A 21,886-nucleotide genomic window follows, 5' to 3' on the forward strand; every position below is an offset into this window, starting at 1 on the left:
TATATATATATATATATATATATATATATATATATATATATATATATATATATATATATATATATATATATATATATATATATATATAGATAGATAGATAGATAGATAGATAGAGAGAGAGCGCTAGCACCCTTCTCATAGCACCCATTTCATTTAGCTTACGTCACAGTAGTGGTATGAGATTTGGTTGGTACTCTTACAGAACTTCCCAAGACTTACACTGTTGCTCTACAACAAACAGGAAGTTGGCCATCTGGGATTTTGGTCCCGTTTTTTGCTGTTTATTGCCTATGTATTTGATTGAACTCCTACAGGTTTTGATCAATTGACTTGACAGTTGGTGAGTTTGCCTATAAGGCATTGGGGGTCTAAAATGATCAAAATTCAGAGTTTTCTTTCAAGTATAAAACCAAAAAAAAGTCTTGCTCAAAGTGGGTTATGTAGAAATAAGTTAAAGTTAAATAAGCTTCTATCTACTTTACGTAAAATATTCATAACTCAAAACCTCCTTACTGACCCCAAAATATCAGCTGTAGGATGACAACCAATATGAAGGCTAATGCTTCATGGTGCTAAATTAAGAAACCCAAGTATCTATTATCTAGACTTTTTCTACCCACACAGATTCTGAAACAAAACCCTGACATATTTCTCTTCCTTCACTTCTGTGATGTGTAATTTTAAGAGATGTTTAAACTTGAACCACTTACTAATAACTGTTATTTTATAAATCAGGGAGACCCTGGTACAAAAGGAGAAAAAGGACAGACTGGAGATCCTGGTATGCCTGGAAATCCCGGTCCCCCAGGTAGAAAGGGCCACACAGGGATAATGGGAATGTCAGGACCACCAGGTGAAATCGGAGCCCCGGGGCCTCAGGGACCTTCAGGAAACCCTGGTCTCCCAGGACCCAGAGTGAGTCATGTCTATAGAAATATATCCTGAATTTCACTGGGAAGCAAAATGGAAGTAAAATCACAAATGGCGTTAACAACTGAGTGACTCATTAGCATCTCTACTGCCTCAGGGCGAGTCAGTGTCACTGGAGCAGATGAGGAGGCTTGTCCAGGAGGAGCTGGCCAAACAATTAGAAGGTAAAGAAGCAATTATTTTGTCGATGTTGGACAATGGGAGCTAGATAACGTCTTTTTATTTTCTTTTAGTAAATTTTAGAGTGTCTCTGCTGAGTATTTAGGAAACTGCTCACTCTATTTTTTCTCTTTAGCCAAAATGGCTTACCTCATGGCTCAGATCCAGCCTGCACATGTGAAGAGTACAGCAGGACGTCCTGGACCTCCAGGTCCTCCAGGTAAAGAAGGCAGCCCTGGACGACAAGGTCCACCTGGAGAGCCAGGTATACCTGGACAAAATGGTGGAGAAGGACCCAGGGGACCCATGGGTCCTAAGGGTAAGCAAGTGCCATAAGTATTGAATTTACTGCCTTCCTACACATATGCAGTCCAAAAAAGTGGCCAGAGTTACCTCTGTGTAACACTGATCACTGAGATCATCTCAGCCTGAAGTCTCTGGCGCCTTATGAACAACCTTTTGAAGCATTCAAGTCACAGCCGTTACCTGTGGTTTTGTTTGTTTTCATAAAGCAGCAATCACTTGAGTTCAGAATCGTTACGTAAAATTAGCTGGGTTTCCACTGACCATATAAATGCGGAATTTAACATTTTGAAAACAAATTCGCTTAATTGAAACATGACAATTTAAAAAAGAAAACTTGTTTTTTGATAAACAGTTTTGGCACTGAGATGAGCAGTTTAGTTTGTTTTGGCCATATCGAAATTGGTTTATTTCACAAAGCCACAAATGGAAACACTGTTGCAAACAACAGAGAAGGAGAAGGAAGAAATCAGAGGGCATTAGAGAGCACGGCATATTTTTTTATTGACTTATCGCATTAACAAACTTATCATGCATTTCTTATTTAAGCCTTCTGTGGTCTTAGTGCGATGCACAGGAGCAGCGCAGCAAAAGTCATGGTTGGATGTCAAAGAAGTGGTGGGGCTGTTCTGTCAGACTATCAGTTCCCGAAACCACACACACACAAAAAAAAAAACCTTGTAAAATTGCACGCGGGGTGAGTGACACCTTGCCTTGGGTAAAAATATTGTGGGGTCCAATTGGCCCCGTCTCTTAAGAGGGTTAACAAAAACACCACAATTGCAAATTTGTCTTTTTCCTACATCAGCAGAATTTCAAAAACCTTTGGGCATATTAGTAATTTAAACACAGCCATTGAAAAAGTTATTCCTTGTTTTAGGTGATAAAGGAGCAAGAGGAGAGAAAGGAGAAACTGGTGTTGGTGAGAGAGGGGAGCAGGGCCCTGTCGGCCCCATAGGTAAGGTCCAGATCCCTCACCGCTCCATTCAGTCTCAGGAGTTCTGCTCCAGTGTAGAGTACAATTCCTCCTTTCGTTGCTCCAGGTCCAGCCGGTCTACCGGGATACGGCAAAGATGGAAGCCCTGGTCAGGTTGGAGCCCAGGGAGAGCCAGGAAACCCCGGGCCACACGGTCAACCTGGATCTCCGGGGCCCCCCGGCCAATGCGACCCCAGCCAATGCGCCTACTACGCCAGCCTGGCCCAGAGGCCCCACACCAAAAACATAAAGGGGTAACAAGGAGCTGGAGACTCACAGAGCTGGAAATATGACTGTATTTATGAACTTTGTTCAGTCATATGAAATCAAGAACATTTTATTTTTCCATTCAAATCAACCTCACTACGGAGGGCTGAAGCAACAGGTGCTGCCAGTCAGATTCTTCATTTCCTGCCATCAGGAGTGGGGGGGGGGGGGTAACATGGAACACTTCAAATCAGGGGCAAAGAGGGCAGCTAACCAATGTTTTTTCTCTCTCTGTAACATATATGGGACGATAAAATTGACGCTTCACGCTTTTTTTTCAGGGTTTTTCTGTCTGCAGCCCATCACAGCCCACGATACACCACGTCACTCACTGCTTGCTAAGTATATCTCTTGCCATGGGTCTTCCACCAGTCAGATGGTGCTTACTCAGACATGGGAGTTCTGTCTCTTTCTGCTGCTGAAGGTGGGAGCAGACGGTATGAAGCAAACACCAGAAGCAATCGTGCGTGGGCGGAGAGTGACGAACACCTCCCTTGTACGCTTTTCGTCTCAATGCCAGCAGCCGTGTTATTAAGTCTCCTCGTGTGTATTCTAGAAACCTTCACAGCTGCACAGCCAGCCATTTGATCGGAATGATTGTGTTTTACTTTTACTCGCCCTAGAAGTATCTGTTGACCTGTCTGGCATGCAGATTTATGGAGGTGTTCACTTTTCTTAAAAGGTTTCTTGACTCACGTTCCCCATTCTTAAATCTGTCGGCTGTGGGTGAGTTTAGTTGAATCATATCAGGTGTCTCAGCTTGGTGCTTTGATTATTCAGAATTAAAGAGATGTTTCACTTTTTAATGTCTTTAGTGAAAGCTCAATTTCCCTCAAGCCTTGCTCCAGTAGTTTGAAAAAACACTTTTGCGGTAAGAGCTTTCTTCTCCTGGCGAACATCTCATTTCAAAAGTAATGAATAGTTTTAGCTAAATGACTCGTTGTGCGTCAAACCTTTTGAATATATGTAAATCTAGCCTGAGATGTAAAGAAGTAGAGACTTAAGAATGTAAAAAAGCAGCTCCGAGGCCCCCAGATTTCACAGGATATGTATGCAGTCTGGTGTTACATTGCGACTTTTCTTGACGATAGCAGCAGAAGTGCCATAGCACGTTTCTGAAGTGTCCCTCTCAGCTAAAAATATGTCACACATGGGAACATTTTTTAAAGAATCTGAAGATTTTTTAAATGAAACACCATTAGCAGTACATTCCATCACTGCATCAGTACAATTTGGAAACATTAACCTGCTAATTAATCGTTCAGAATCTCCCTCCTTTGCATTTTGAGTGGTTTGGTGGAGCAGAACAGAAGGTGCTTCGTGACACCTCAGATGTCAATGCATAAAAATGTTCCCAAACTTTTTTTGAGAGGAAGTGGCTGAACTGTATGTCACACAGAAAAGTGTGATTTTTGCCAGACTGGATGTTGCACATGCAGTTGGGCTGACTGAACGCCCAGCCTATGAAATGCTCCCAGACTCAAATGACATAAAGGAAACACAAACACACACAGTCAAGTTTCTGTGTCTTGTGGGGACTTTACATTGACCTCCATTCATTTTCTACAGCCTAATCCTTACCCTAACCCAAACCATCACATACCTAACCCCCAACACAAAAACAGAGGACTGAATAAACTGTTTGTCTCAGTTTATTCAGTCAAAGTTAATTGTTAACCTTGACTGAGTAAACTGAGTTTACATGTTAGTCATCTTTTAAATACTGAATTGTTCCAAAATAGGAACAAATGACTAAATCATGTTATGAGGCAAGAAATGTCAGTCTTACTTTACCAACATACTTTGTACAGTTTTCCTTTTAGTTTGTATCCTAACAAAACTACCGTTATCTTGCCAGCTTTAAAAAGTGATTCTTGTGTTTCAGTATCTCCAAATATGCTTTCTCCTGCAATGAAAGCTAGGTGCTAGCCAAATACCTGAGTTTGATTTTTTTTTAAATAATTAAAATCTCAAGGGCTTTATCAAACATTTATTCACAGACTTTCATTTTTTATAAGCGTTTCTTAACAAAATTTGGAGTTCAGCTAGCTCACAGTATTAGCTTAAAGTAGCTTGCTTTAAACCTACCACTGTGCCAGGCTAAGGTGCTAAGGTTTAGCTGCCAGTATAAACCTTAGCAAACTAGTTTGTTAACCTAAGCAAACTACGACACCAAGATTTATCTTTGTCTTTACATTTTAATGGTTAGTTTCATTTGATGTTTTTTTTTAAACTAATAAATGAGATTGATGTCTTCAGAGCAGCTCATGGACAGCAGCTGTAAATGCTAGCTAGCTGATGTGGATAAAGTCTTTCTTCTATGAAAGGTAATAAAGAAGTTTTAAATGTAGAAGTCAGACTTACAGTACATGAGTGCGCAGTGACTTGCTATTTCAATTAGATATCAACAGCTGCTTCTCTGTCTACTGTTTACTATTGAACAGTCAGTACTACAACTTTGTGGTTTTCTACATGCTAACATCTGCATTTCCCAAAAGCAAAACTTTAAGTTATACTGTTAAATTATTCCCAATTTGGACAAATATATTTTTGTGTTTTATTGCATTACACTTTCCCATTCTCCTTATAAACTGGTGCTAAGATATTTTGAAATAGTAGCATAATGTAATTATCAGAAGACAGCTGTAAACTGTACTGTAGTGTATAATAAAGACTGGAACATAATTCATTTTGTAACATGAGCTTCTGCTGTGGTTTTTGAGTGGTTCTCTTCTTTTTTCCTTGCACATGGTCAAAAGTTACATTTTGGGTTTTCTATCGCTATTATATCTCTTTTCAAACGTTCTTTAATCGTTCATCATGTCAGAGATGGAAATCAAGCACCTGTGTTTTTTTTTTTTTCTTTTTAATGCTGAGCCCTGTCACTCCTCCCAATATGAGCTTCCATGTTGAATTCATTGTTGCGAAGTCATGATGCGAACTGTTAAAATTTTGAAGGGATGTCCTTGGAACGGCTGCCAAGCTCGCTCCCCTCCAGCGGACTGCTTAAAGGTCATATTTGATCAGTAAATGTATTGTTCATGCGCAAACAAGAGGGAAGAGAAGATGATGTCAGCTCTGCTTTGTAACCAGGCAACTATCTAATCCCATCCTGAACTGACAGCATATCTATAACAACCCAAGGACCTCGTTTTTTTTTGTTTGTTTTTTTGTTTGCTTTTTTTTTAAACACAAAACCATGTTAATGTTGAGACTGTGGGGGCACGTTCATCCTAAGCGGATCACAATCAGCTCCGTCTAAGAGAGCACGATCCTGCAAAACACACAGGTTAGCTGTTTGAATTTGTTACTGTGCAAACACTCAGAACGTATCACTTTTATTCCGACGTTTCAAAAAGACGACACAGCTGGCCAAATAAATCAATGGGAGCACAGAGTTGAGGAACATATTTTCCGGAGCTTCTGAACGGGCCATCGCACATGAAGGAGTGGAAATGATAGATTTTTAAATGTCTCAACAAGTCTTTACTGAATGGCTGAATGTCAGAGGTTGAAAGTAATTGCTGGTGTTTGTGCCACAGGCCTTCAGGCCGGCAGTCAGACCCAGAAGCTGCTCAGCAACTGTAGAAGGATTTATCACCCTCTGAAAACATTAAAGCGAGGTTGTCTTTACAGTTTTTGTGCAGTTATCCCCCTCCCACCCCCACCTCTGTTTCTCTCCGTGTCTCTTTGAGTCATAGCCAAGACTCCCAAAAGTAAAGCGCAGAACCTGGTTTTGTGAGGAGTCCCGAAACATGGCCGCTGTCTGGATGAGGTCCGGGGAACGTCACTGAGCTTTGGGTGTCTCAGTGGGTTTTGTACGAGGACGATTTCTTTCCACTGACCATATAGAGGGGTGGAAGTCTGCTTAAACAGGTAGATGGGTCGCACAGACCGGGTGGTCCTGAGGGTCCCTTCGGACCGGCAGGTCCCGGGACGCCTGGACTTCCTGTTTCACCGCGCTCGCCGTTTTTGCCATCTTTGGCGACGCCAGGAAGACCCGGTGCACCTGGATATATAAAAATAATAATTGATCAATGTGGAATCTTTTTTTTTCGATGCAGTACATACTTTGCAAAAATGTCATGTTACGACCAGAAGCGTTATAATGGTGTACATTAGAGACCAAAACAATACAACACTCAGCAGTCTGCATCTCCAGAGCCATAAGTGACTCTGTGGCTCATTTAAAGCTGCAGTGTGTTACGTTTTAAATGAAAAATATGTTTTTACATATTTCTTGAAGCTGTCATTATGTTGTGACAATATAGCAGGCAGATAATCAGAGAAAAAAAAGTCAAGCTCCCAGTGCTAACTATATAAAAAACAATTCTAAAAGAATGTTTACATTTTTTTATTTATATTTTTTATAGAAATATTTTTACATATCTGCTACTTTATTATATTAATGAACCCCAACTATATTATATTAATGAAATGCCTTTGTTTTTTTGTTTCATTTCTGTGCTCTCTGACCTCTGTCTCTGGCAGTGGCCTCAAACACACCGGCTGCCTTGCCTCAGTCAATCTGGTCTAGAACCACCTCTACTTTTGGGGTAACAGTTTTGTACATCTTTGAAAAAAAAATCTAGTTTAGTCTGTCTCATGTCTGAAGTGAAATTACACAAAATTGAACTCTGTTTAATATTTGGGTGATTTCCAAAACCATTTGGTTTTACTGGATTTTATTTAGGCCACCAGAGTAGAGAGGGTACAGAGAGGTGACCTCCTTGAAAAGGTTGAAACCTACGCATTGTTTTAGTTCCACTTGTGGTCTCCCATTTTAAAAATAAGGTTCAACATTTTTATGCATCTTGCACCATCCCAGCAGTACTGTTTCACTGAGTGACACGCTAACCTGGAGGTTTTCCGCCATGAACCCAGTCTCACCTGGTACACCTGGTACCCCTGGACTTCCTTTGGTTCCCACTCCATCTTCTCCCTTGTCTCCTTTGTCTCCTTTTTGCCCAGTTTCACCTGCAGAGTGAAGCAACACTTAAGTTAGATGACATATAAAAGCTTAAGTTGATTAAGTGGACGGGTAGCTGACTTTGATGAAGTCAACCAGCATCCACTGGACAGTAAAAGACTGTTGAGTTTAAGTTCCATGCTATGGAGGCTTGACCTGGGCTGGAGGACAGACATGCAGGCCATGGAAATGCTCTACTATTGCTCTTTGTTGTATTTCCTCTGAACAAAATTTCTTTATGTATCTTATGAACTATAGCTTTATCAAAGTACAAGGGATCTTTGTAAGAAATCACATTTGTTGTAGTTCTCAAAGGTAACCAGAGCATTAGAAGAAAAGAAGGAAAGAAAGAGAATTGAGGACCATGTGGATTTACCAGAGCTAGAATTGTGAGGGTCAAAGGTGAGAGACCTGAACTTGTCTGAGCAGTTCAGCGCACAAGATGAGAAGAATGGATCGTGAATTCTGCACTGACCTTTTGTTCCAGGTGCACCTGGAAGGCCAAAGAAGCCTGGGTGACCTTTTGGACCCATCGGACCTGGAACGCCTGCTGACCCCGCGGCCCCAGCTGGTCCCGGCGGTCCTGGAGGTCCAGCTGGTCCGGGTGCACCAGGAGCACTGAGGGCTGCTGGCCTCCTCAAGAGCTCTTTCATAAACTCCTCTAATTGTTCTACATGGACAAAGAATAAACGGTTCACCTTCTTGATGTATCGATCACAGGATATTTATTTTATGCAGGTAAGAAAAGAACAAATCTCACCTTCAACGACTGCTGAGCACATTTCTCGAAGCTTTTCATCGCTCACTTTCGGGCCCTGTGAAATGAAGCGACCAATGGTGACTTTAACCAAGGTTTGACAATTAACCTCATGTTTGTATCGCAGAGATGTTCACAAGTCAAGTTTCAAGTCTTTTGCCTCAATTCAGGGGTAAGTCTACATTCTAATTTGGGAAGATGCTCTTGGGTCAGAAATCCAGACATTGGTACACTGGTACTTCTTCTGCTAAGGACAGGATGTGAGACAGGAAGATCCAACCGGTCATGGAAGCACAGGGTCAGTTTTGTTCTGGCCATTAAACTATGGACCAGATCTTTTCCCTCACTGAACTGCTGAAGGGATCATGGGAGTTTTTTGGTTCTGGTGGCGTACATTCAAGTACCTTGAGTTGTTTTTAAGGTTGCAGCAGAAGATGTATGGGTAAGATGATTTGGTTTTAAGGGTTATCTGATCCTTGCACATACAAAACTAGAGTTTTATTTGCATTTTCACAAACTCAACTACCGGGGTCTGGTCTGGTTGGTTCCTGTTTGGGGTGCTCTCTAACATGATTTCAGGCCATACTTGTGGAGAGAAGAGTGTGGGGTTAAGAACCTCAAGTTCTCAGGGTTTGCTTTATAGCAGATGAAGAGTTTATGTTGGTGGTGACCATTCATGCACTGCAGTGGCCCAGAGCCTGGTGTTAAGCTCCTGCAAGTCTTGGATCATGATTCTCAACGATAAGGATCATCATCTCCAGGACCATGGATAGGAGGACCGAGGCCTAGTCTGCAGTAGTGTGTGTTTGCTGTTTGAGGACCCAAAAGTCAAAAAGCTACATTCTCAATTTATTGATCTAGGTACGTTCTGACCTCTATCTATGGCAATGACCTCAAACTCCTGTCCTCACCTTTTATTTTCTACATTTAATTTATTACCTTTTATTTCCCCACCTTTTATTTTATTACCTATTATTTGATCACCCTTTATTTCACCACCTTTTATTTTCCACCTGTGATCATAAATATATGACAAGCAATGCAGGTGTAGGAAAGTTTACCATACCTACAGCAACATCTAACGCCTTCAGACATGCTGTTTGATGGAATGTTTGATTGGAATATCTTGTCTCTTTATTTATTTAAAAATGTCTGAAAGAACTTAGCTCTTGAAGATTAAAAAAATCAGTAACTATAAGTTATGTAAATGACTTACAGGTAACCCTCTGGGACCCGGGGGTCCTGGAATGCCCGGATCTCCCTCCAGTCCTCGAGCTCCCATGGGACCCGTAACACCCTCATGTCCCGGCTGACCGGGTCTCCCTTCGGCTCCTGTGGCGCCTCTTTGACCTTTTTCCCCGCGCTAGTGTGGAAACATAAAGCCATAAGTCAGCTGTACTTCTGAAAGCAGGAAATGTTGTTGTCTTTAAGGTAAGATTGCTCCTTTTACTATAAACCAGTCTGTTTTCCATAGACGGTATAACATCAGTAAAAGGACTTTGGAATGTTGTAAATGTTTGACTGTTAAACATTGCAATTATTGGGTAAATTTATTCCATATCAAAAGCTCACCAGGTAACATTTTCATTAAACATTAATTTTACCCACCTCTCCTTTGATGCCAGTAACACCCGGAGGGCCCTGAAACACACCCAAACATAAAGTCTTCTTTTAGTTGCCAACATAATCTACAGTGAACATCTATTAAAATGTTTCTGGATAATACCTGATCTCCCTTTATACCAGGGTCTCCTGCTATACCTGGGTCACCCTGTTTTGAAAAGGTCACATGATGAACGTGAAACTAAATACCAGAAAGAGCATAAACTATATCATAATGGCCCTTACCTGACTTCCTTTTGGCCCTACTGGCCCAGTTGGTCCCTAGAAAATAAAATCAAAGCGATAATGTGTTGTTAAATGCGCTGCTGTGTTCAGGATTTTTGGAGTAACTCAAAGAAGTATAGTTCTTTCTCCCACCTGGTCACCTTTGTGCCCTGTATGACCTTTGAACCCTTTGGCTCCAGTGGCACCTTTTTCTCCTTTGACACCCTGTTAAATTAAAATTCTGAATAAATGTCAAGGACATTTATGTCCTTGACATTGATGTCAAGGACATAATGAATGACAGGATCCATTTAGAAGACAACAGTGCTTTCCTAGTAATTAAAAGTGTAACTAAGCTACATTACCAGTATTTCACACACAGCACAGTCCCATAAACAAATTAGAAAATTATTCAAATGTTTGTTTCTGAAACTCAATTCACTATTTGAAATGTAAACTGTATCGAGATCTGTATTTACAGAGAATTAGCTAGATAGATAGTAGTGAGCTAGCAAGCTAGATAGAGGGCCACTATCGCTAGCTAGCTAGATAGATAGATAATTTTACTTTATTATATTCTGAAGACATTGACAGTATTGTTACAGGCAGATACGAATTGACATCTGGTACAATATTACAAACAGTTCCATTTCATATCTCCAAAAGCCAATTATGAAAACTAAGTTATGGTCTAGGGGTGAAAATGATCAGTGTTCAAACTGCCATCATTGTGTTTATGTCTACACAATGTAGCAGCAAAAACACACTGCCACCTGAAGAGATGATCTGAAATGACGCGTCTCACCTGAATTCCTTGTGGACCTGCAACCCCCACTGGCCCTTGTTTTCCTGTTTCGCCCTGAGTTTGAAACACAACTCAACTGTCATCTGCTCTTCACAAATCCTATCAGCATTACTGACATGAAATAGAACAGAATGGAACTGTATGGAACAGAATAAATCCCTATTGTCCAACACACTGGAAAATTACTTTTGGCTCAAAAACTTAATTAACTTGAAGTATCCATAAAAATGAGCAATTTTAACCGATTGGGGAAACTGAAAAACATTAAATGAACAGGGGGAGAAAAAAAAGCAAAAGTCAAAGGAAAACCCACAGTGGATCCTTTTTCTCCTGGTTTCCCATCCGCTCCATCTTTTCCAGGACCCCCCTGCATCAAAGCAAAGAATCAGTTTGCAAACACCAGACATAAAAGAATAGATGAATAAATCTGTTTCAATATTTAGTTTGTTATAATTAAACCTGTTTCTCACAGTTTTTCCTGGAAGCCCAACCGGCCCCATGGGTCCCTCAGAACCGGTCTCGCCCTAAATCCACAGTAGAAATGACACCGAGTGAGTCTGACATATTCTCTCTCCTGTTAGCTAAAACCTCAAGGACGAGTTTGGATAAGGTAGTAAGTAGGAAATTCTGGTTGAGATAACACGCTTTATGAAAAAGATGATTAATTCAGTTACCTTTTCTCCAGGGGGTCCAGCTACTCCCTGCTTCCCTGGCAACCCCTAACAACAAGACATCGTGCAAAAATAAATTTCACTTGTTTAGTCTTGTCTCCATGGGAACAAACACCTGCTGTGTTTCCATTACAAATGTGCACAAAACTTTAATATTCCACTAATGTCGAACAAACACAATTTTGCAATTGCAGCGTTTCCATTAAGTAAGCAACTAAAATCACACATGAATACGTTTGTTCACATGATAGGTCATTTAAGAAAACATGACCTATCATGTCAGCTACTGACATTTTTAACTGTGCTTCCTGTGATTATTGGAATTCTGAAAATTACTTATCTCAATGAAAACACGTCAGTTTCAAAATTCTTTGCGCTATGACGAAGTAAATCGGTGTATTTCACAAAACTCCAATGGAGACACTTTTTTTTTTACATCAGACGAGTCACATGGTGAACAACCGGTTGGTCCTACCGGTGGAAAAGACGACAAAAATGACAGGAAGTGGTCGGAGGATATATTTTTACCATCTGGCGTCTTTACAACCAAATGATTACAGTACTATTATAATGCCTGTGCCCATAAAATGGCACGGTTATGAAATGATGCCGAAAGAACAATGCAGTGAAGAAACAAGCATGAAACCTAATGATATTTACCATGAGCTTTGAAAGTAACACCATCCTCAAACGTTGGAATAAAATCAGAAACTATATGGCGATGAAAATGTAAGGAACGTTTACTCACTGGTATACCAACTATCCCTCTAAGTCCAACGTCTCCTGGTGCGCCAGGCTCTCCCTGTTGAAGACACCAACAAGCACCAATGAGCATTTTAGTTGAATGAATGCTCTGGACATCTCTATCGATATGTTTGAATCGAGTCATTCAAGTTTCAGAATCGCTTAACAGTTACTGTGTCTTATTTTGGTATGGAGGTCGGACATATGTGTATGTTTGTTGGGATCAAAGGAGTAAAACTTTAAGAGTTATATTATGCTAAAGTCCTGATGAATCTTTTTTCTCTTTCTCCATACTTTATAGACATCTTGTAGAATGTTCAAGTCTAAGTCAGTGACTAAGAGGTCATTTATAACTGAATTACTCAAAAGACTCCGCCCCCACATGAGTTTCTTCAAGCATTTGGAATGCAAAGGTGAGTGAATCACAAAGCATCTAAGTAATATTAAGTATCATATTTATGCTGTCTTTTTACAATACTTGCATAAAACTCAAATTTTGTAGCAATATCACATGTACATATGAACACAATGGTGGATGTGTGTTTTTATTTGGGGTATGCAAACATCTGGTTTAAACGTAGAAATGTAACAATTTGTGTAACGGGGAGATTTAACAACTGAAAGGGTTTGATGAGTTCACTGATTCGTCCTCAAACAGTTTGATTTCCCTCTAAAATGAAACTTTTTAGACAGAAAGTGAAAGAGCAAATGTTTACGACTGAGGAAACGGCTGTATATTCTAAAATGAAAGTCTTTTTGGGGGAAATCTAAATGTGATGCATGGATTACACCAATAGCATATGCAAAACAGGTATGTAGACTTCAGATACCTTGGTGCCGTTATCTCCAGGAAGTCCATCCATCCCGTCTCTGCCAGGATCGCCCTGTGGCGCCACGACAGTTCAGTAAGAAATTTGAATTAAAATGACCAAGCTGAACAAATAGACCCAAATATTAATATACTTACAACTTCTCCTTTTTCTCCCTTGACACCAGCCTGTCCTTGAGGTCCCACAGCTCCCTTAATGAAATATTTAAATATCAAACTTTATTTTTCTTCCCTTTTCAGACAGTTTTTTTTTCTCTCTCTATCTCCGAGCTAAACTTCAGGACTCACATTGTCACCCTTCAGCCCTGGCACCCCCTGCCGCCCTCGCACTCCTTCCACACCCTGAAAACAGAGACCCGTCAGACAGATGTTGACCTTTCACGTCTTACAGGAGGTGACAGGAGGCCAGAATACCTACAGGAGCTCCGGGTGGGCCGGTGGGTCCGGGGACGCCGTTGTAGCCAGGAGCACCCTGTGAACAGACAGGAGTCAGGTCGTACCAACGCAGACAAATCTGAGTCATCAGCTAAAAACCCACTCTGTCTCCTTTCTCTCCGGGGATCCCTGGGGCTCCGATTGGTCCTCTTTGCCCCTACAACAACAAATAGTCACATCGTTAGCCTGCTGTGAGTAGATTTCATGATATGACATTATATCATGATACATTTTTCAATATTGTTTCCCTACATCATCTCCCATGCGACCTGGTGGACCCTGAGGACCTGTTTCTCCAGTTTGACCCTTTAAAAATAGAATTATAATTAAACTACAACAGTTCTAGACTTAAATGAAGTTGTTTATATAAACAGTTATTTACGGCGTACCTTCTCTCCGGGCTCTCCGTCTTTTCCAGGTTCACCTGGCAGTCCTTTGTGTCCCTAAAGGAGAAAAAGGAAAGGCAGAATGATTTTTTTAAGAAAATACAACCTGAAGAACGAAATGCCAACGAGGCTGAAGTCATGTCGATTATTCTTGAAAAAGTCCAATAAAGTAGAAGTGATTTCCTTGTGGAAATCACCCAAAAAATGTCTACTGGCGGGCCGATCAAAGAGAGAGCAGGAATCAGGAAAATCATGAGGATTTATTGACCGGCGCGTACATGAGCATGATTAGCAGCACCAAGACCCTCCTCCAGTTCTGTCTTCTAAAACAGTGTGCAGTTGACTGTTCACTTAAGTCATTAGTTGACTGATAGTTGTACAAATCAAACAGGCGGACCAATGATTAGATGTTTGGGTGAGTAGAAGCCGGGTCAATTTCTGATACCATCCTGCAAGGCGATGGAGGAAAATAAATATTTGTATGTCAAAATAAGCTGAGTTCCTGTTACAAATCTTTGTCTATGTTCTGCTAATGTGAAGAAAAGCATACAATTTCACAATTTCCATTATATAAGAAACAAAATTAAAATGACACATAAATTAGCTTGTTCAACTCATTTCAAATCATGGCAGTGACGGATGTAAACAATTACATGAGATGTATTCATACATAGTAATCATCTATCAGCCAATCAGAGGAGACGTCGACGTCTTATTGAGGCGACAAGCCCAGCCTACTTTGGAGTGGCTATGTATGTGCCGCTATGGGAAAATTGTAGTCTGTGATTTTATAGAAGAATTTTGGATTCAACACAACTTTTTATGAACTGTGATGCTGTGACAGATTTGGAAACAAACAGCACATCTGTCGTCTGCCACTTCCTGTCGTCTTCTTTGTTGTTTCTGTCAGTAGTAACATCCGGCTGTTGATATCGTGACTCGTGATGGGAACAAAGTGTTTCCATGTGGCTGGAAGAACACTTCAGCTTAGTGCAAAAATGTTTTATTGAAAAAAAAGTCTGTTTTTTTCTAAATGAGCGTGTTTCCATTAGGGATATTTATGTTTCGTATTTCCAATTTGTACAATTTTATGGTTATTGGAAATGCAGCTACATACAATATACTACATCAGGGGTCACCAACTCCAGTCCTCCAGGGCTACCATCCTGCAACTTTTAGATTCACCTCTGCTCCAAAATGTCTGAATTCCCTCACCAGCATTCATTCCTCTCTGCAATAGGCTGGAAACGAGCAGTTTATTTGATCCAGGTGTGTTTGAGCAGAGAGCCATCTAAAAGTTACAGGATGGTAGCCCTCGAGGACTGGAGTTGGTGACCCCTGTACTACATGGAATAGGCCTCTAGTTTGATCTTGTGAACTGGACTCATTAGTTGGTAAAGTGATCATTTGTTGTAAATTGATGAAACAGCATAAACAAGCTGAATCACATTGGATCGTTTTGACTAAAACTGTATGAAACTGAACTGAGTTGTGCTGCACAAAATCACTGCATCATTTCTGAGAAGGAAACCACTTTAAATGCTTCCGTCCTGTTTGACCTTCTTAACCTTCCTCACCTTCATCCCTGGCACTCCATGCAGTCCCTGAGGTCCAGCAGGACAGGCGGCAGGACACTGTATACAAACACAGAGAGAGAAAGAGAGACGGGTTTCTCTCACAAAGCTGCACGGCCACTTCTACTGCAGTGACTCATCCTGATGGAAGATATGCTGCCACCGCTCTAATTATCATGCATCCAGGAAACATTTGGCTGTGTGTTAGACAGTGAGACACTCACAGCTTCCCCACTCCCCTCACTGTTGGCACCGGGCGGTCCCTAGAAGACAGCAGAGCGACATCTAGAGCAGCCTCAGGTGGGTGGAGATGTTCTCATGAGCACACCACATGAAAACCCAACGGCAACGTGTGAAAAGGAAACACTGCATGCAACATCCTTACACCCTGACACACACTGGGGAGTTTTAGGAAGATGTGAACCGATTATTTAAAGAAGGAAGACAGATTATTATTGTTATTATTAGAGCACCAGTTAAAGGTAAAGGGTCTGTCAACCTTGGCTGAGTAAAGAGCTTCCTGTAGTATAGAATGAGTTGGTTTGTATTTGTGATACTAAGCTTCAGGCTAAACCTTTCACCAAACCAAAACATTTCAGATCAGGTAGTGATTTTAATAACTGGACATATTTATTTGTGACTGCCTTATTATGCTTGCAGTAGCTTATGAATGAAAATGCATGGCCTTTTCTACGGAGCCCTATGAGGGACATGGCAGTTTGTTTTCGTTTGTGTTCCTTCGCAATAAGTTTGCGTTCCCTCACTATGTGTGTACATTCAGTGTGTGTACATCCAGTGTGTGTACATCCAGTGTGTGTACATCCAGTGTGTGTACATTCAGTGTGTGTACATCCAGTATGTGTACATCCAGTATGTGTACATCCAGTGTGTGTACATTCAGTGTGTGTACATTCCCTCACAATACTTCTGTTTCCTTGCAGAACTTTTGTCAGCTTACATTTCTATGTTCTCTTGCTCTACGTTTTGCCTTCCCTCACAATACTTTTGCCCGTTTTCACTGAGGCTGTTTAAAGTTGTACATGTCCAATTTTAAATGTACATTTGTCACTGTAATTTTAAAACAGACCAGGTGTATTTGCTACTTTATTGCAAGAGAACACAGTTTTTACTGCTAGTGAATGTGATTCCTTTGTGAAGTAACGCAAAAAATAAAAATAAAAATTCCCCATGTCCCTTAAAGGGCTCTGTACTTTTGACTTTTCACAGAACAAAAATGACATGTACACTCTCTCAGAATCTCCTAATTAAACAGTTAGTTGTTTTTTTTTTAGAGCAACTTTATCAGCCCAATTGCCCATCACAGTCAGCCAATGTTGACAATCAGCGTTTATGATCCCAAATTAGAAGTAAGGAAGGTTGAAAAGAAAATCTGACCTAAAATACTTCAGCTGGAAAACAGGATCATTTAATGCAAAACCCAACATGGGTTAGATCTGGTTCTTACCACGGGCCCCGGTGGACCAGGGGGCCCAGGAGGCCCTGGAGTGCCAATGCCCCCTCTGGGTCCAGGTGGGCCCTGCAGTTTCCAAGCAAACATGGTGAGAAAAAAATAAACATAACATGTCAACAACAACAAAAAACGTTTTTTGCTGTACTGTCAACAAGATAATGTCACAAATTCTGGTCAGCAGTTAAATTGGCTCACTGAACCAACCAGCTGAACTGGTCTGACTTATTTTTTATTTTTTATTACTGTGTTATATTTTTACCATGTAGCTGAAATGTGCTGCATAACTTAGCTTGACTTGACTTGAACAGTTTTAACTTGCTTTATATTCTACCGACAGGTGACAACAGAAATCAGACTCAGTTATGAGCAATTTAAATATACATATATAGTAAAAAAAGAGTTTGTATAGTGTCTCTAACTGTTCTTTCTTTATTTTTTTTATCTATCCTAGTGAATTGCAAATGGATTTATGTGGTAAAAAAGAAAAAATAGGGTAAATATTAAATTAAGCATTTCCCTGGTAATTTCTTTGACATGTAGTCCTAACTGGCAGTCTGGACCATAACTCTAATGTTTCCATGTCTACTCTGTTAGGGTTAGGCCTGAAACGACCTCATCAGGTTTGTAAACCTACAACTTGGTCACGTTTAGGGATCAGAAAAACAGAGTAAAGTGTGAGGATGAAACAGCTAGGTTAGGACTAACGTTGATTTTATTCACAAGATACAATTAGAGTGAAAATCTGACCTCAGGTCCGATGTTCCCTTCATCTCCTGGGGTTCCTGGCTTCCCTGGTGGACCCTGCAAACACATCAGGTAACGCAAAGGAACCGCTACTAGAAAGATACGAAGATGTAATTTCAAATTAGATTTCATGACTGGACTAAAATGATAAAGTGAATACGTACGGCGGGTCCTTCGCTTGCTGGGCCCTGTGGAAGATGAGAACACAAAGTAGTCATAATGGAGATCCACAGTATGTAAGCTCACAACAAGGGTCAATGTTTCCCACTTACAGGAGGACCTGGGGGTCCGGGAAAACCAGGCAGACCCTACAAGTAAACCAATGAGGAATCAGCAACTCTGTACAACTAAATGAAACTCAATGTTTTTCTTCCAACTGATGCTTAGATGATTTAATTGCTGACTCACTCTTTCTCCTACAGGTCCTCTGGGACCCAGTGGACCGATGGGACCCTGCAGACGGCAAAGAGAAAACACACACATCAATACTGCAGTTCCTTTTACTGAGAGTGTACCACACACTCTCACTCCCACATTCTGCACACGCAAAAACCAAAAAAAAAAAAAAAAGACGTCCCACTCCTCCCGAGTTTTAGACGAACGTGATCTGGAGTCTAAAGCAAGAAACTTCTTTACTGCTGAGTTTCAGTATTTTCATTTGATCCCACACAAGAGAGAAGAATCCAGGCAGGTACATGAAGTGTGAGTGTGTGTGTGTGTTTCATACAGGAGATCCTGGAAGACCGGGGAGGCCTCTCTGTCCTGGAAGACCGACCTCCCCCTTCTCCCCTTTGCTGCCCTGGCAAACAGAGAGAACAAGAATAAAAACAGCGCTATCTGCTTCCTGCATCTGCCGGCACCGTTGCTAAGATACAGAGAGGCAGAGCTGGTAAACATTTAATCAATGGAAGGCAGGGTGTGCTCGGTTTGTAGGAGCTCCTGCTGATGGAGTCTTATGCTGATAACAGTACCTGTTATTTTTATTCACACACACTGAATTTGAAATAAGAGAAGCTATGAAAATGTGTATCCAGGGGAACACACACTGCAAACACACAGAATCCTACCAAGTATTTTTGGTCTAATTTCTACATGTAAATATCTTAGGACACTTGAGATAAGACTAAACTAACTTAAAATGTAAATTTTCAGTAAGATATAGGAGCTTGTTTTAAATCAATAATGCCTTATTGTGAATAAAAACTACAGATTTTTTTTCACTTATAAGACATTTTCCCATGTTGCATCCATTTGTGTTCAAATTAAGTGGAAACAAACGCCTTCAGTGTCCACTTTAGTGAAACTCAATCTCAGTAGACATGATGTCTGCATAGATCAAACAGTACTAAGTCTAAGTCGACTTCTGAACTCAAAGGGCAGAATTATGTTTTCCAGGCGCATGGTATCATTTTATAGCACAAGTAACTTGAGTTGTTATAAAAATGCTGTATATATCAAATATGACTGAAAAGAAATCTAACTTTGTTAATTTTACACCTTGAAATTGGACCTCTGTATCTTTAAGAAACTCCTGCACTTTCTAAAAGAGGAAGTCATCACAACATGGCTCCTCTATTGACAACATTTTTACCAGCGTCGCTCCTTCGGTTAGGAACTTATTTAGTAGTGACGTAGTGTTTGGTTTGTAATTGTTTCTGCGCAAACAATTATTTTTATCCTATGTATATTCAATGGACATACAAAAAGAGATATTTTAGGAGAGTAGCATCATGGCTAGCCTGACAGGAAAACTGTCACAAAAATGCTCACAAACTTTCTAATAGCTTAGGGGAAAAAATGCAGCGTGAACACTTTTTCTGAGATGTTCTGTCAAACAAATGCATAGATGTGTGAATAACCTTCAGGAAAAGAATTTTATCAATAAACAATTTTATACTCTGCACTTACAGGAGCACCTGGAATCCCTGGAGTCCCTGGAAAACCCTGGAGGGACAAAAACATGGTCAAAACAGAAAAACATAGGAGTACATGTTCTCTGAACAATGTCTCGACTCAAGGAAGACACGCTTACATCTCTTCCATCCCGGCCACTTTCTCCTGTGGCCCCTCGGGGCCCCTCAGGGCCAGGGGGACCTGGAGGACCTTGAAGAGATTTGTCAGGCTGAGAGAAAAAAAAAAGTCTGAAAATGTGTCGCAAGGGCAACTGCTACTTTAGTTAAGTAAAAAAAGAATATATAGTACACACACAAATATATATATATATATATATATATATATATATATATATATATATATATATATATATATAAATAATATGTCTCAAATCAGTTTGAAGTGATCAATAAATGAGAAACAATTGGGTTGTTTTTACTAACCATGTGCCATATTTATTAAATCTAATAGAAAGAAATGCTTGAATTGTATCAAACTCATGGAAATGTATTAAATAGCTCCAATGTTAAGGAATCAAATCTTACTGTTTTGTTGAAGTTCATTAAGAATGGTTTAGGTCATTATTAATATCTGCTTTGAGTTTTAGGTTTGTTAGGTTTAGTAGAGCTACCTTGTTAGGTTTAAGGAAGAGTTTAGTATAGTATAGTTCAAAATACAGCGTTAAGAACAAGAATCTAGCATGTTGCTTCGTCTTCTACACTGACATTTTCCCCGAGTTCAACCAATTGATAGGAGGAGAGACGGACTGACACTGGGAGGAAAGGACTGTCATGAGCAGTCGTTTTGTGCAGCAAAAACTTTCCTTTGTGCCCAAAGGTCAATCAGCCAGTCCACATTTATAAAATCAAACAAAACATGGCGTCAATCGATGTTGTGCTACATTTCTTTTTGTTTGAGCCACCATCAATAAGGTTTTTAACCCGTAACCCAACATGAACAAAATCAAATGGAACTGATCATATAAATTACGGTAACTGTGCCACATTAGTTCATACAGCACAAAATCTGTTTCATTCTGTAAATGATTTTGTAAAGATTTATTAATATCTTTAAATAGCTAGTGGCACAAAAAAAAAATAAATAAATAATAAAAAAATGTAATTTTTTTTATTTTGTAAATGTGGGCTGGTTGGTTGACCTTTGATGACCCCTGGAAACAACTATTAACGTCTTTAAAATGATAGCGACACAAAGGAAAACGTTTGACACCATTTTTGTTTCAGTTGAAGCAGCTGGAGGGGTCTCAGGTGTCTTATCCACATGTTTGGACTAAAGTGTAGCGTTGCTAGATGCAATTATTTTCTTCCACAGAACAAAAGTTGTGGTTTAAGGATTGCTCCAAATACTAGTTGACTTCGCCACAACCCTTTGGGAAGAAAACTGAAGATAAAAAGGGATTTCAGAAACACAGTGAGTCCAAGCGTACATCCATATGTAAGTTTAAAATTAAATCTAAGTTTTTTAAAGGTCCACTATTAAGCAAAATTCACTTTTTCCATGTTTCTGTGCTTCTATTTGACTACCTCATGCTACCTAGCAACCCGTAGCCATGGCCAGGCCCTCACCTGGCCACCCAAGTGGAGCTCCTCCCACTTTGTTACAAAATAAGCTAAATATGTTCTGCCATGGATACTGGAAAAAGAAAATGTTTTGCAGTTGCATTTTCTCCCAATCACGGAGAACACAACTGAGTGGCTTCGCTTTATTTTTGCTTGCAATGTCTCTGCAATACTGCCACAGAAAATTACAGTTTGCGCAGTTTAGAAAGGAGTCGTCTGAAAACAGAACATGGCAGGATTTACCAAAACACTTGCAGGGAATACAGGGAATTTACGGCGTGAAACGGCGGTAAATTACAGTCGTTTCCCGGCCAAAATGGGAGACTTGACAAGTATGCTGAGATGCTAACATAAACGCTGAGCTAGGAGGGCATGGCCAGCAGCAGCTTATTTGCATAACGATGACGTAGCCCTAAAACTTTGCATAACTAAATGAGCTCAAAACAGACAGAACTGACTGAAATTTCAATAGCTGAGAATAATTTTGTGTAGTAAATATAATGAATATGTTTTGTACAACTCACAGACCTGTGCCATAGCAGGGGTGTCAAACTCCAGTCCTCAAG

The 21,886-nt window shown here is 40.3% G+C and overlaps 2 protein-coding genes across 3 annotated transcripts in view; one reads left to right on the forward strand and one right to left on the reverse strand.

The window, feature by feature from the left end:
• Positions 1-4,585, forward strand: part of col22a1 (collagen, type XXII, alpha 1) — an 86,473-nt gene extending 81,888 nt beyond the window's left edge. Inside the window, exons 61-65 of the mRNA XM_015047794.1 lie at positions 736-915; positions 1,028-1,094; positions 1,226-1,408; positions 2,273-2,350; positions 2,436-4,585. Coding sequence (XP_014903280.1) covers positions 736-915; positions 1,028-1,094; positions 1,226-1,408; positions 2,273-2,350; positions 2,436-2,626 — 699 coding nt within the window. The 3' untranslated portion in view covers positions 2,627-4,585. The remainder of the gene's footprint in view (positions 1-735; positions 916-1,027; positions 1,095-1,225; positions 1,409-2,272; positions 2,351-2,435) is intronic.
• A 271-nt stretch (positions 4,586-4,856) lies between these two features.
• The window catches only part of col9a1c (collagen, type IX, alpha 1c), a 33,662-nt gene continuing 16,632 nt past the window's right edge, over positions 4,857-21,886 (reverse strand). For both annotated transcript variants that reach the window (XM_015047796.1, XM_015047795.1), the window contains 31 exons: positions 19,880-19,969; positions 19,756-19,791; positions 18,575-18,646; positions 18,256-18,300; positions 18,120-18,155; positions 18,012-18,035; positions 17,851-17,904; positions 17,098-17,169; positions 15,857-15,895; positions 15,636-15,692; positions 14,062-14,115; positions 13,925-13,978; positions 13,776-13,829; positions 13,656-13,709; positions 13,526-13,579; positions 13,376-13,429; positions 13,239-13,292; positions 12,413-12,466; positions 11,668-11,712; positions 11,464-11,517; positions 11,307-11,360; positions 10,994-11,047; positions 10,342-10,413; positions 10,210-10,245; positions 10,088-10,132; positions 9,970-10,002; positions 9,578-9,724; positions 8,365-8,419; positions 8,080-8,274; positions 7,526-7,612; positions 4,857-6,644 (listed from right to left, as the gene is read on the reverse strand). In XM_015047796.1, coding sequence (XP_014903282.1) covers positions 6,442-6,644; positions 7,526-7,612; positions 8,080-8,274; positions 8,365-8,419; positions 9,578-9,724; positions 9,970-10,002; positions 10,088-10,132; positions 10,210-10,245; positions 10,342-10,413; positions 10,994-11,047; positions 11,307-11,360; positions 11,464-11,517; positions 11,668-11,712; positions 12,413-12,466; positions 13,239-13,292; positions 13,376-13,429; positions 13,526-13,579; positions 13,656-13,709; positions 13,776-13,829; positions 13,925-13,978; positions 14,062-14,115; positions 15,636-15,692; positions 15,857-15,895; positions 17,098-17,169; positions 17,851-17,904; positions 18,012-18,035; positions 18,120-18,155; positions 18,256-18,300; positions 18,575-18,646; positions 19,756-19,791; positions 19,880-19,969 — 2,037 coding nt within the window. In that variant the 3' untranslated portion in view covers positions 4,857-6,441. The remainder of the gene's footprint in view (positions 6,645-7,525; positions 7,613-8,079; positions 8,275-8,364; positions 8,420-9,577; positions 9,725-9,969; positions 10,003-10,087; positions 10,133-10,209; positions 10,246-10,341; positions 10,414-10,993; positions 11,048-11,306; positions 11,361-11,463; positions 11,518-11,667; positions 11,713-12,412; positions 12,467-13,238; positions 13,293-13,375; positions 13,430-13,525; positions 13,580-13,655; positions 13,710-13,775; positions 13,830-13,924; positions 13,979-14,061; positions 14,116-15,635; positions 15,693-15,856; positions 15,896-17,097; positions 17,170-17,850; positions 17,905-18,011; positions 18,036-18,119; positions 18,156-18,255; positions 18,301-18,574; positions 18,647-19,755; positions 19,792-19,879; positions 19,970-21,886) is intronic.

The sequence above is a fragment of the Poecilia latipinna genome, unplaced genomic scaffold (genome assembly GCF_001443285.1).
Source record: "Poecilia latipinna isolate Pla-1442-1.1 unplaced genomic scaffold, P_latipinna-1.0 Scaffold843, whole genome shotgun sequence".
Lineage (NCBI taxonomy): Eukaryota > Metazoa > Chordata > Actinopteri > Cyprinodontiformes > Poeciliidae > Poecilia > Poecilia latipinna.